The 15600-nt window shown below is 35.9% G+C and overlaps 1 protein-coding gene across 2 annotated transcripts in view; it reads right to left on the reverse strand.

Moving 5' to 3' along the window:
- ap2b1 (adaptor related protein complex 2 subunit beta 1) overlaps nucleotides 1-15600 on the reverse strand; it is a 39540-nt gene that overhangs the window by 14061 nt on the left and 9879 nt on the right. For both annotated transcript variants that reach the window (XM_058775785.1, XM_058775786.1), the window contains exons 15-20: nucleotides 8110-8151; nucleotides 6827-6973; nucleotides 5933-6078; nucleotides 4538-4667; nucleotides 2298-2382; nucleotides 2032-2118 (exon numbers count right to left, since the gene is read on the reverse strand). In XM_058775785.1, coding sequence (XP_058631768.1) covers nucleotides 2032-2118; nucleotides 2298-2382; nucleotides 4538-4667; nucleotides 5933-6078; nucleotides 6827-6973; nucleotides 8110-8151 — 637 coding nt within the window. The remainder of the gene's footprint in view (nucleotides 1-2031; nucleotides 2119-2297; nucleotides 2383-4537; nucleotides 4668-5932; nucleotides 6079-6826; nucleotides 6974-8109; nucleotides 8152-15600) is intronic.

The following is a 15600-nucleotide window of genomic DNA, read 5'->3' on the forward strand; positions in this document are numbered from 1 at the left end:
TACATTTTACCCTATAAATATGAGGTTGTTGCAATTTTTTTACAGATGTTAATGCTTTTGTTAATGAATAAATTTACATCTTCATTGTGCCAAGTCAGGGGACATAAACCTGTTTCAAGATTTGTAATCACCCATTAGAATGCAGAAAATGAGAAGTTAATTTTTCTATTAAGATATTTTGCTAAGGAAAATGCAACCCGAATTACGGAATTTTTTTTAAATTTGAATAAAATGAAAACTAAAAGAATTTCAAAATCACATGAGCCAGTATTTTATTTATAATAGAACATAGATAACATAAATGTTTCAAATGAGAAGTTTTATAATTTTATGCACAAAATGAGCTGAAATTTGATGCCTGCCACAGGTCTCAAAGTAGTTGAGACGGGGGCATGTTTACCATGTTGTAGCATCTCCTCTTCTTTTCAAAACAGTTTGAAGACGTCTGAGCATCAAGGTTATGAGTTTCTGGAGTTTTGATGTTGGAATTTGGTCCCATTCTTGCCTGATATAGGTTTCCAGCCGCTGAAGAGTTTGTGGTCGTCTTTGATGTATTTTTTGTTTAATGATGCGCCAAATGTCCTCTATAGGTGAAAGATCTGGACTGCAGGCAGGCTTCAGCACCTGGACTCTTCTACTACGAAGCCATGCTGTTGTAATAGCTGCAGCATGTGGTTTTGCATTGTCCTGCTGAAATACACAAGGCCTTCCCTGAAATAGACGTTGTCTGGAGGGGAGCATATGTTGCTCTAAAACCTTTATATACCTTTCAGCATTCATAGTGCCTTCCAAAACATGCAAGCTGCCCATACCGTATGCACTTATGCACCCCCAAACCATCAGAGATGCTGACTTTTAAACTGAACGAGATGACATGCTGGAAGATCTCCCTCCTCTTTAGCCCGGAGGACACGGCGTCCGTGATTTCCAACAAGACTGTCAAATTTGGACTCGTCTGACCATAGAACAATTTTGCACTTTGAAACAGTCAATTTTAAATGAGCCTTGGCCCACAGGACACGACAGCGCTTCTGGACCATGTTCACATATGGCTTCTTTTTTGCACAATAGAGCTTTAGTTGGCATCTGCAGATGGCATGGTGGATTGTGTTTACCGACAGTGGTTTCTGGAAGTATTCCTGGGCCCATTTAGTAATGTCAATGACAGAATCATGCCGATGAGTGATACAGTGTCATCTGAGGGCCCGAAGACCACGGGCATCCAACAAAGGTCTTCGGCCTTGTCCCTTACGCAGAGATTTCTCCAGCTTCTCTGAATCTTTTGATGATGTTATGTACTGTAGATGATGAGATTTGCAAAGCCTTTGCAATTTGACGTTGAGGAACGTTGTTTTTAAAGTATTCCACAATCGTTTTACGCACTCTTTCACAGATTGGAGAGCCTCTGCCCATCTTTACTTCTGAGAGACTGCCTCTCTAAGACATCCCTTTTATAGCTAATCATGTTACAGACCTGATGTCAATTAACTTAATTAGTTGCTAGATGTTCTCTCAGCTGAATCTTTTCAAAATGTCTTGCTTTTTCAGCCCTTTGTTGCCCCCGTGCCAACTTTTTTGAGACCTGTAGCAGGCATCAAATTCGAAATTAGCTCATTTAGTGGATAAAAACATTTGTTATGTTCTCTATGTTCTATTGTGAATAAAATATTGGTTCATGTGAATATTGGCTTCAAACTGAAAAAACGTCCCAACATTTCCAGAATTCGGGTTGTAAACTGGCTTTTAGCATCTGAGCTATGAAAAAAAATGGGGTTGTTTTTCAAGCAGACACACTGATACAAAGTTGCATCTATCTGTATCAGATGCCAGTTTTGATAAGGACAGAGCCCAAACTACAAAGAGGTATGAGCGCTCTGGCAAACAGATCAAAAGTCCTTTCCAGTTACCCTGCTATTTGTAAGCTTTTCTTTATTCTATCCGTCTTTGATTCAATAACCACTGATCCATACATCACAAAACCCCTCAACACAAACTCACGAGTCATGCATGTTGAGGGCTAGATGATCTCACCTGCGTTTAAGTGGCAGTCTTTGATCTGGTATTGCAGCTCATTCTCATTTGGAATGTCCTTCCATGTGGCCAAGAACACCTGACGCTCTGTTGAAGAAAAGTTTAAAGATTATCACGTGGTATTGGCCAATCAGTGTCTTAAGTGAGTTCAATCCTAGTTCCATCCAATCAATCCACTCTTTTATTAATCCTAAACTCAATCAAAACCTCAGCGTGAAACAGTGTGCTGTTTTTAGATCGAGCATGTGTGCGCAGAGTGCTTGTACCCATTTTGCCGTCCTCCACGAAGAAGACGCTGAGAGGGATCAGCGTGCTGAAGTAGAAGACATCAATATTGTTTTTCACAGCCACCTGGAGTGAGAAAGGTTGAGTGGTCAGACTTTAAATACACTTCACTGTATAAGGATCTAAAAAGCCTCTGCAGCCCGACTGCATTTTGATGCTGTCCTTATTCACCAAATGGAAAAAGAACTTTCAATTGCACAGAAAGGGACAGAAAAGGGAAAAAAGAATAAAGGCACAAGAACAGACGAGAGGGATGGCAGAAATCAATGGTTGCACCCCGCTGATGAGTTCTTTCATATTTTACACCATGTAAATATTATTAGACTGCAAAATCGAGCCATTGAAATCCAATGAATAAATTATGGCATAACTGGCCTCTATTTTTAGACACCCAGTACATTTTTTGTTGGAAAGGAAGATAATTTTTATTCTTGGTTGGACATAGAAGCACAATTGGCAGATTTTTTTGTATTTTCTGACTAATTAAGGAAAAAAATGTGGAGTGGTTTTAAAAATAGTTCACCCAAAAATAAAAATTTGCTCACCCCCAGGCTGCCCAAGATGTAGATGAGTTTGTTTCTTCATTGGAACAGATTTGGAAAAATTTAGCATTACATCTCTTGCTCACTTGCAGTGAATGGGTGCCGTCAGAAACATCATAAAACATCACAATAACACACAAGTAATTGATTCCAGTCCATCTATTAACATCTTGTGAAGTGAAAATCAGCGTGTTTGTAGGAAACAAATCCATCTTTAAACTGTTTTCACTTCAAACACTTTCTTCAAAAATGAGTCCATAATCCATAACAACGCAGTCCTTAACAAATATGGCGCTGGATTTTGATGTGAGAAGAGGATGGGCTTTTTTTATTATTATTATGAATTATGAACTCATAATTCACGCCAGAAGTCACAGTTTAAAGTTAAAACACCTTAATGATGGATTTACTTCTAGCAGCTTTTCACTTCTCAAGACGTTAATAGATTGACTGGAGTCGTGTGGATTACTCATGGATTATTGTGATGCTTTTATCAGCTGTTTGGACTCTCATTCTGACGGCACCCATTCACTGAATGCTAAATTTCTCCAAATCTGTTCAGATGAATAAACAAAGTCATCTATATCTTGGATGGCCTGAGGGTGAGTTCATTTTCAGCAAATTTTCATCTTTGGTTAATATTACCTCCTTAAATGATACAAGTAAGAAAAAAAACAAAACATGGATGAATCGGTCAAAATAATCAATAACATGCATGTACATAATAGAGAGGTTGAATTTTTATTTTATGCCATATAAAAAAATTCTGGAAAAGGGCGGCTGGTACACTCATCAAAATGCATCTTTTTGTGTTCCACAGAAGAAAGAGACTGGTACAGGTTTGAGAAGACAGGACGATATTAAATACACCTGTTTAATTAACTTGGACATAGGTCATAGCATCTCCCGGCCACTCAAAGGGCATTCGGTTGCTGTTTACAGTGATGACTCTTGAGCTCATGAGAAAGCTGAACTCATTAACGCAAGTCATAAACACTCTGCAGGCAGCTCAGCTTAATACTGAAAACACAGATGCTTGCCACTAACAACGGTGAAGAGGAGAAAAAGTCACAGAAGGTGATCCTTAAACAGGGGACACATGAAGCAAAGAGAGCAACCCAGCAGGATGTCACAGGCAGAAAATAGAGGTGGAGGAGGAAAAATGCTGGGACATTGTAGTGTAAATGAATTCTAAAGGAAGGAACAGTCAGAGCAAACACTGTTGGACGTCCATCTGAGGATAAACCGACACACTGGTGTAAAACTAATGAGGCAGAAACATGTCGATATAAATCATATGAAACGATGATGATTCATAATGACATTTGTATCTGATTGATTATCTGCATTAGTAGACTAGATGCTGTGGGCAAGTACTCATTATCTAGAGTGTTTTAAAGGCATGAAATTGAATGTTTTGCAGCCTCTGTTCACACAAATGATCTCAGTAACTAATGAAGCACGTGGGGACGACTGACTCAATCGTGCGTGCTGTGCAGTTGAGAGCTCGGAGGTTTGGTTACACAGAGATGTCATTTAAACATTAACGCATATTTGTAATGTGTTATTTCCTGTGGGATGATTAATGCATAGAAGGGATTTTAGGAGGACCCAATAGGCGTGTGTGGGTGTGTACAGGGGCGTAAAAATACACGGCAACAGGCAATAATGCATTGTACCTGTAGGTTGTTGAGTGGGTCCATTTTCATCACAGGGCCGATGGTGTTGAGAGGGAGGGAGATGTCGATGCTCTGGCTGGGCATCAGTGGAGTGTGAACGGGGAGAGGTGTGGTGGGGATCACTCCAAAACTAAAGACACAAAAAAAGACAATAAAACATATGTACATAGTCTCTAATTGCTCTACGTCATGTATCAGTTACAGGAAAGGCATATTAACACTTGGCAACAAGAGCAAAAATTAGAGTTACTGGCTATGTGGTCTATAACTTTTAGGATTAAAAAAAAAAAAAAAAAAAAAAAACACAATACATGGTTTAAATGGCAAGCTATGTGAAAATAACCATCTAAGTCTAATTAGATATTTAGATATCTAATTACAGCAGATCTACTGTTAAACTTTGCAGAAAATTATCATCAGAAGTTGTTTGTAATTGATTTTCTTTTTTGTTGTTATAGCGGCTAAAATAAATAGATGGAAAAGAATATATAAAAACATTGAATACACAAACTATACAAAAAAAAAAAAAAAAAAAAAAAAATATATATATATAAAAAAAACAGTAATATTGTGAAACATCACAATTTAAAACGGTCTTCTATATTAATTAATTTTAAAACAATGTATTCCTGTAATGGCAAACATGATCCCTCAGAAAACATTTGAACAAGTAGTCAAGAAACATTTCTTATTATTATTAGCGCTGAAAACAGTTAGTACTTTTGTGAAAATAGTGATTCCTTTTTAGTAATTTTTGATTAATTATTTGAAACAGAAATCTTTAACAACACTATAAATGTCACTTTTGTTCAATTTAATGCATCTTTGCTACGTAAAAATAATAATTTCCTTTAAATCCTGCTGACCAAGAATATTTTAATCGTAGTGTATTTTAAATGTCATTAAAATGTATTTAAAATATAAATTTATATTTATAAATATAATATAAATTTAAAATCTATTAATCAAATTTATAAAATACAATATATTGTATAAAATACAATTATTATTAATTGTATATATTGTATTTTATAAATTTGATTAATAGATTTTTAAATTATATTATATTTAAATTAGTAATTGTTGATTTATTTTAAATATTTCAAGTATCTTTGGCTATATAATTGAATTTTTTTTATATATATATATATATATATATATATATATATATATATATATATATATATATATATATATATATATATATATATATATATATATATATATATATAAAATTCAATTATATAGCCAAAGATACTTGAAATATTTAAAATAAATCAACAATTACTCAAATTTAAAAGCTTCATTCTGTAAAATGGTAACAGGAATACGAAACCACAATGATCATCATCAACTATTATCACAATGACTGTAAACAGAAACACAAGCACAGACCTGTTCTTGTTGAACTGGATGGCAAAGTCAGTCATGTGCTGCAAGGCTTTATTGGTGAAGGACATGTCCATGTACATGTGACCTTGACGCCGAGAGAAGGTTCCAGATATCTCCAGTCCTTTTGCTTTGACTGCTGGCAGCCATGCCTTCACAAACCAAAGAAATGAGTGTTCACGGTACATTCTCTAATTTACAGTTTGTCTAATTAAGTAAGGCTATGATCTTCTCTAAGAGGATAACTACAGTCATTCTAAATTGAAGGGCCGTTAAATAGAGGAGTCTGACATTCACCTACACTCACTCACCCAAACACTGTTGCTTACAAGAACTGAGCTGGCATCCAAAAAGAAACAAAATCAAATTAAAAGAGACAAATTAACACATATACAAGTAGCATGAGGCATCCAGAGCACCAGGGGAACTGGAAGAACTCTACAAGGTAGTTTATAATGTAACCTAATAAGAACTAATTGTGCTCTGACCTACTCTACTGACCTACTCTGGCTCTAACGGAGCTCTTATTAATGATGTTGCCCAAGACGTTGTTCCCCCAGGAGCCCTTCTGCACGCCTGTATTTATGTCGTACATGAAGTTAATGCGCATGCTGGAGAATGAGAACAGACTGAACTTCCCTTCTTGAAAGGCTCTTCATTATCTTCTAGTGAGATATGCCCTAGTAAATTCTAGGATGTGAGTTGCCCTGCTGTTTACTGTCTACATACAGCAGGCAGCTACCAGTGCCCCAACTGAAACCAGTCCTCGTAAGTGACTGAACTGAAACAAGTTTAGGATTTGGACAGGTTCCGGCTGTTTTGATTGGCTGGCTGTTTGAGAAATAATATAATAGATCAGAAAAGTTTATGGTTTACAGTTTAACACTGAGCAATACTCACAGTTTTAGGTGCCACATATCCTCCTGTAGCAATGGACATTCCCGAGGACAACTCAAATAGGTCATTGAGGCCGCTGCTGAGAGCAGCAGGTGTAGGAGATGGCGCAAAAGTGTTGGGTACCGATGACGGGATGAAGTTTTGGCCCACCTGCGTGACACAAACATTGAGTTCATAAGACTTCTGAGTGTCAAAAGAGTTGAAAATACTCTAGCAAGCATTTGTGTAATCTTTCAAGCAACAGCAGCAGGATTTCTTCATGTAGGCGATAACCAGTTGTGCAGTTGTGTTAGGGAAAACCACACTACAAGTCAGAAGTTTGGAATAATTAAGGTTTTGCAATGTTTTTAAAAGTCGTCTCCAGTGCTCACAAAGTACACACTGAGAAAATGAATTTATTTTATATGATATTGTGAAATAAAGTAATATTAAAGGAACTGTTTTCTATTTTAATATATTTTCAAATGTAATTTTCCTGTGATGTCAAAGCTGAAATGTCAGCAGCCATCACTCCAGTCTTCAGTAGCATGTGATTCTTTAGAAATGATTCTAATATGCTGATTTGGTGGTCCAGTTTTCATCAAATATAACTGGCGCTCAATTATTAATAAATGAAATAGTAACTGATTTTTGATCAGTTTGATAACTTTTTTTTTTCATCTGTAATTATTTGTGGAAACCTAAATACGTTGGGGGCTCCACAAAATATTAAGCAGCAAAAATGGGTTTTCAACATTGATAATAATGAGAAACGTTTCATTCTGAAGGATCAGAATGTGACACTAAAGACTGGAGAAATGGCTGCTAAAATTTCAGCTCTGTCATCACAGGAATAATTTTTACATTTTAAAATATATTTAATTATAAAAATATTTCATAATATTAATAAATCAAATAACTGCAGTCTCAATGAGCATAAGTTACTACTTTCAAAAACGATTTAAAAACTTAATTATTCCAAACTTTTGACGAGCGGTCTAAATAAGAGCAGTCCAAGGAAAAACAAGGCATTTAGGTACCCCAAAAAAAAAAAAAAAAAAAAAAACACTGATACTTAAGTCAAATAAAGCAGGTTATGTTAAACAGAAGTCTTTAGAGAAGTTCATCATATCAAGAGCATCACCTCAAAACAGGATGGATTTTTGTGCATGCAAAAGAAAGAAACAAAGCAGAACACACAGCTAAGTGCCTACTCTACACAGGCTATTAAGAATCATATAAATAGCACAAAACATGCTGAGTGCAGACAGACGGATACGAGCGGAGAGAGAGAGGAGCTCACTTACTGCAGGACTGCCCCCAACACCTCCTCCCAGATCTCCCCCGAGCTATAACAGGGAACAGAAGACCCATTTCCAGGCCAACAAACAACAAAAGAGAGAGACAGAGAGACACGTCAAGGATCCACTAATAACAGACTTTTCCTGTTTACAAAAGACACCATGTCACAAACAACTTTTAAAGCCTGCTATTTCAAACTTTGTTTTTGCCATGGCTAAAATCAACCTCAAAATGTAATCTTTGAGACACCCGCTGCCATTAATTCAGCTGTTGACCAAGACTGAGATGAGTGACGCTGATGACAGAGACATCCCTGCAGGAAGAAAGAGTTGAGCAGCGCTCCTGGGTTCCTTTGCAACAATTCAGCTTGTGTGTTAGCAAAAGTTGTGGAATTTAAGAAAAAACTGATTTGTCAGTGAAGTTACTGCACTGAATTACTGAAGAAAAAAACAAAAACAAAAGCTTTTGTTTTTTTTTTTTTACAGTAAAACAAATAATACAAACAAAAATAAAAGGAATATTATAAAAGCAAGGCAAGACTATTTTATCCATTGACAATAATTGGACTGTGAAACTGTTTTATATAACAGGCGGTTGGTGAGGTTGAAAATAAGAGTTTTGGTGATATCAGCAATGAAGGAAAAATTCTTCAGTATACCAAAGTATTCAATTTTAATGTTTGGAATTTGGTTCACCGATGCATCATGCACAATAATACTATAAATGTGCATTTAGAAAGTAAACAGGGTCAATTCTGATTTTATGTTATGTCCACATTCCTCTTACTGACCTTCAGCTGTACAGTCACCTTGATTTTCACAGTGAGAAAATGAGCAAGATTAAACAACCTTGCCGCCTCACACGCAGCAGGACACAAATCACAAGCGGAGCTGTGAAGCGCAACAAGCAACGTTTAGGGAACGTCAGAAATGGATGGTTATGTCAAATGCAAATATTCTGAACCAAATCTCAATGGAGAAAAACCCCCCCAAAAAACATTTGATGCTTTCTGAGTCATAATGTGATTCAGATTAGACAGACTTAAGAGACCTGCTAAATGTCAATGTACATCTGATATGAGCTAAAGAGGCTGTTGAGACCATGAGTTTAAAATGCATCCCTTCAGGTGCTGAGTTCGCAGTGTTCGTGTCTCTGAAACACTCACGACCTTGAGCAGTCCGACGGATCTGCAGACTGTTCAGTTTAACATTCCGCAGCTCTGAACACTGTCTCCTTGATAAGCATGACAAACACATTGGTATTTTATTGGAATGACTCATTTAGTCAGCAGAAGTATATTCACTGTACTGAATACACTCTTAAAAATAAAGGCTTCATGATGCCATAGAAGAACCTTTTTTATCTAAATGGTTCCATAAAGAACCTTTAATATCTGAAGAACCTTTCTGTTTCACAAAAGGTTCTTTGTGGTGAAAGAAGGTTCTTCAGATTATAAAAAGGTAAGAAAGAGATGGTTCTTTAAATAACCTTTGACTGAATGGTTCTTTGAGGAACCAAAAATGGTTCTTCTATGGCATCGCTGTGAAGAACCTTTTAAGCACCTTTATTTTTAAGAGTGTACAAAGCTTTGTGCCCGTGTTAAGCTGCGAGTTGCGACCAGGTTTAACAATTGGTTGGAAAAGGGTAAAAATTGCCAATTTGTTTGACAATCCATTCTAAATCTTGTATACTCCAGTCTATTTTGATTCTTGGATTTTTGTTGGATTTCATGTCCATTTAGAGAATTTACTTGGGTCAAAATGTCAATACATTCAGCATCAGGAATCAGTGGCGGAATTATTACACCAGAACAAAATATGTTTCTGTCATGCTTTTATCTTTGATATGTATATGTTCTTGTTTCATTTTTTATAGATAATTTGTTTTATTTGTTTGTTTGTTTGTTTGTGTGTGTGTGTGTGTGTGTGTGTGTGTGTGTGTGTGTGTGTGTGTGTGTTCTAACAAAAACGTGTATATAGAGCAAAAGGGTCTCAATTAGGCATGTTCAAAACTACTTTTTTTTTTTTCTTAAATAATCAGTCATGAGTTGCCTGAGTGACTAGCTGGGTGATTGGCTTCAAAGAATAATTCGGTTTTGTCAACACTAACTTAAAATGTAGCAGGAAACTCATAAATATGATGGCCAAGGACACTGTCTGAATGGCTGTACTGGCGTTGCTTTATGAACCTCTCCTGTACACTGCAGATCTACAGTACAGTGCAATGTGTCAAACAGCTAAAACAAAGCATACCAATTAAAGCACAACTGCTAAACAGAATAAATAAATAAATAAATAAAACACTACTATTTAAAAGTTTGGGGTCAGTAAAATGTTTTTAAAGAAATTAATACTTTTATTCAATAACAATGCAATTACATTTGAATTACATTAAATGAAATTGATCAAAAGTGACAGTAAAAGTGACGTGTACACACTCAAATAAATGCTGTTCATTTGAACAACCATTTAAGAATCGTAAAAAAAAGTATCATGGTCTCCACAAAAAATATTAAGCAGCTGTTTTCAAAATTAATAATATTAAGAAATGTTTTTTTAGGCACCAAATCAACATATTAGAATGATTTCTGAAGGATCACGTGACACTGAAGACTGGAGTAACATTCAAAAATATATTAAAATAGAAAACTTGAAAATTGTTACTTTCACAATATTTTTAGTGTTTTACTTTTGTTTGATCAAATAAATGCAGAATTGGTGAGCATAAGAAACTTTTTTTATTTTTTTTTAATTACCAACCCCAAACTCTTTGAACTGTATGTATATGAGAATAAATGTAGTTAAGTGACTAGTCTGTCAGTAAACCATTGTGACCCATCTTACTGCAAGTTCTTATCTCATCTTGCCTGGGGCACAAGAACCAGCACCTCCGCTTTTCCCAGCCCCAAATACTGATTTAACTGCTGGCTGTAGCACATCTCAAGTCTCACAACCTGTGTTTTGTCATTTGGCAGAGGAGTAATTCATCAGGAGTATCACTGAGCAGGGAAACTCAATTATCAGTATATCACTAGTCTAGAGACGGGATCGCAAAACCTTTCCTTACACCCTGTTCAACACGGCTTGAGCTAGAACAGCATCTTCACACAGCAAGAGGCATGCCTCTCTATCCTGGTTTATATAGGGCACCCGTGAAAAGCTCTGACACAGTAACTCCTCCAATTTGGGAGAAGATTGCACTGAGGAGCAGCACCTGCGCTGCCCAGATATAAACGCTTCACATGTGCCATGCTGGAAATGCCTGCAAGATGCCTGCTTGACAAATCCAATTATACACATGGAGGAGGAAATAGGCCTTTTGTGGCTCCAAAAAAAAAAAAAAAAAAAAAATGAACAAATCGTTTCTGGATGTGAAGATCCTGGTATATACACACGATATTTCCAATAATATTCATTAAAGGGACAGATCACCCAAACATTTCTGTCAGCATTTATTCACCCTCATGTCATTCCAGACAATACAATTTTCTTTAGTGGCACACAAAAGAAGGTATTCTGTTAAACAAAGGTAAGATGTTCAATTTTGAAAGCTGTCAAGTCCTCAAAGTCTGACGAAGGCCGCTTGCGGCTGAAAAACTGCAATCCATTAAATTATAAAGCATTCTTTTGGAGGAAAAATAATGGTGTGCCAGTCATTTTGCATAGTATTTTCTTTAAAAATGATATTTCAGTTTTTCTACTTCTATTTAGTTCCATGTGCTAGTTGTCGTTTCTTGTAATTAAATGTGAAATTTTTTTTCAGTATATGGAAAAGAGCAGCTTAGACATTCAGTACAATATCTTAACTTGTGTTCCACAGAAGAAAGTGAAATATTTTAAGATGATGTTGTTACAGTGTAATTACAAAAATAAGTATGTGTGACCCTGGACCACAAAACCAGTCTTAAGTCACTGGGCTATATTTGTAGCAATAGCCAAAAATACATTGTATGGGTCAAAATTACCGATTTTTCTTTTATGCCAAAAATCATTAGGATATTAAGTAAAGATCATGTTCCATGAAGATATTTTGTCAATTTCTTACCGTAAATGTATCAAAACTTAATTTTTGATTAGTAATATGCATTGCTAAGTACTTGATTTGGACAACTTTAAAGGTGATTTTCTCAATATTTAGATTTTTTTGCACCCTCAGATTCCAGATTTTCAAATAGTTGTATCTCAGCCAAATATTGTCCGAACCTAACCATACATCAATGGAAAGCTTATTTATTCAGCTTTCAGATAAAAATTAAGAAAAATCTGAAAAATTGACACTTAAGACCAGTGTTGGGGAAAGTTACTTTTAAAAGTAATGCATTACAATATTGCGTTACTCCCTAAAAAAGTAACTAATTACGTTACTTAGTTACTTTTTATGGAAAGTAATGCGTTGCGTTACTTTTTAAATATGAGCAGGGCTTGATTGTTTTTAATACAAGAAGTTCTATTTATAGCAAATGTAAAAGCCCTTTCACACCAAAAAGTGTAATGAATAAACCTCAGGCTGAAGGAAAAGTAAATTCACGTCTGTACAGTAGAACACAAGAGGAGAAGGCTCAACATTCTTCAGCAATAAGAAAAAAAAACAATGAAGCACAATTGTTAGTTTATCTAAAGTCATTTTTGCTTATTAGTGTGGTTGAACTGGATCATCAAGGTCAGCAGCAAAGGCATTGGTTAATAAAATGGGATTAGATACATTCGTGTTGTTTAACATATTTAATTATTGCAGGTTTGCGTCATATTCTGAGTTTGCATTTCACTGTTTTAATTCATTTTGATGAATACTAAATCAGTTTTTTTGTGAGTGGGATGAATAAATGCATAATCACATTTCGTCTAGAACTACAGTTAACATCATGTTCACACAGCGCACTGTCAGTCAATAAATGGGAAAAAAGTAACTGGCGTTACTTTTTTGAAAAAGTAACTCAGATATTTTCTTGTAAAATAAAAAGTAATGCGTTACTTTACTAGTTACTTGAAAAAAGTAATATTATTACGTAACTCGCGTTACTTGTAATGCGTTACCCCCAACACTGCTTAAGACTGGTTTTGTCGTCCAGGGTCACATATATTACATATACTTACTATTGGGATGTTTAGAGTTAGATACTTGTAATTATATATAATTTACTGTTATTACTACTGTAAGTACATGTAAAATTAAGTATTATTGTTAATATTAAAATAAGTGTAAATATTAAACTACAAACGTACAGAAGATTTTGTGAATATTTTGATGTCCTTTTAGACAGCATGATTAGAGACCAAAAATGTAAATCTTCGCTTTACTTCCCTCAGGAACTGTGTATGCGAGTGTTGAGTGGAAGATTTTATGTGGGTTGATGACTGCGTATAAAGCGGCCCTGGGGTTCTGGTGCTGTGGTTGCAGTGAGTTTAGGAAAGCAGGGCCGGTGGCTGGTATGATATAATAATTTTGAGCTCTCAAACAGAGTCAGAACACTTCGCATACCACAGTCTCTCCACTTCAACACATGCCAGTCCTGCAGCTATGATCAATGCTCAAAGTAATATTCAAGGGGCCATAATTTATAATTCAGCAGCATGATATTTTAAAAGGACAGGCACATCAGATCAAACATGCATCAAACTCTTATTATCAAACGAGCAAAGAAAATCATTTCCATTATATGCACACTGCATAGTCACGATCATCCTTCAGTTTGCTCCATTATTATTCAAGTTTGGATTTGCAGTACTGAGCAGCATTCAGCACTGTGTCAATAAATGATGAGCGCTTGATTGGAAGTCAGAGTGCTTACGCAATCACATTCCAGTTAAGTAGCGCTGACCTCACTGCTGTTTCACCCTGCGCTTCTTCACTTTGCTGTTCACTGTCATCAGGCAGAAGCTCATAAGACGTGGTGGCCATGGTAACAACTAACGAGTGTGGTTATCACCCAAATGTGAAATATACCGCTGCAATCATCTCATGCTGAGTGGAGTGCCCTAAAACCTTTAAACCACACCTGCACCACTGAACATGCTATCCAGGCTGAACACAAGCCTCAGAGAAACTAGTGAAAACACTGGTCACTCAAAAAGAGGAACAGTTGCATGGGCATATCTGAGGACATGATTGCGGCAGATGTTGCTGAATTACATATTTCAGCTCACTAGTGAAGCAATATAATTACAAAACCTATTAAATATGTAATTATTGAAAATAAAATTAATGACTAAAATGTTAAAACATTTCCACCGTTTTGTTGAAAAAAAAATTAGCACTCCCTTCATATTCACAATTAAGCAAGCATAGTTTCTACCAAAATACCATAGTTACTATAATACAGGTGTCACTACTGTAAAATCATAACAAACTGATATGAAACCTCCTTCAAACAGCATTTCTTACATTGTAAAAATAAATAAATAAAAATAAACATTGACAGAATTTATATTTTGTATAAATGCCTAAACACTCTTAAAATAAATTACATCAATTTATAAACTTTAAAAAAAACCTGCCACTGACATAAGAAAAAAAGTCTTAAAGTACAGTACAGTCCAGTACGATTCGGGACGATACACCCTGATCCAGCTTGCTTTTCCACCGCCAACAGTATCCTTACTTGATAGGCATGGTGTATGCCGGAAAGTAGCAATCAAAACCTATGTAGCCTATGTGTGTAAAAATATAAAATTCTAAAATAAACAACTGTTTTTTTGTGTTTGCACACTTTGATGTAAACAAGCCCAACACACATGAGCAGCATGGTGGAACGAGTGAAGGATATGCTTCATTCCCCTTGTAGCATGCGCAAGTGACGATTCTCTGTCAACCAATCAACGTTCTGCAGTGAGTCTAGTTCACCCTTTAGGTACCGGATTACTGTGCTAGGTACCACAACGGAAGGATCCCAAAAAAGTGTTACATTATGGTTCGCTATTTTGGTACCATTCACAACTTTTCAATGGAAACAGAAATAATTGCGTACTGTACTGAACCGTACCACTCAGTGGAAACGAGGCTTTAGTATAGAGGTCTGCGCGGGACTGTTTTTTAAGTCCCGCTCCCGCGAGGTTATATCCCGCACCCACCCGCTCCCGCGATATATTTACTCTTTGTTCACCCGCTGTCCGCTTTGAATAATTTTCTTCCCGACCCGACCGTTCCAGCTAAATTTAGATCTCGTTTCCAGAATCACACATTTAAATTTCCTCTACTGAAAGAAAGACAGATAGGCTAACAAATAAAAGTGTAGTCTGCACAAAACTGTATTTGTTATTTTATTCGTCTTGTCAAGAGTCTTTTATTGACAGCAAAATGTTAAACGAATTTTGTGTCTTAAGACACGAAATTCATTTAACATTTTGCTGCCAACACAGTAGGAAAAAAAAGTGTCACAGAGAAAATAAAAATGTACAAAAATTGTATTCCTTATTTTTATTCGTCTTGTCAGGATACAATTCGTTTAACCTTTACAACACAATATAGGAACAAGTGTCGCAGAGAAAAAAAAAAAGATG

This window comes from Onychostoma macrolepis, chromosome 05 (genome assembly GCF_012432095.1).
Source record: "Onychostoma macrolepis isolate SWU-2019 chromosome 05, ASM1243209v1, whole genome shotgun sequence".
Classification (NCBI taxonomy): Eukaryota; Metazoa; Chordata; class Actinopteri; order Cypriniformes; family Cyprinidae; genus Onychostoma; species Onychostoma macrolepis.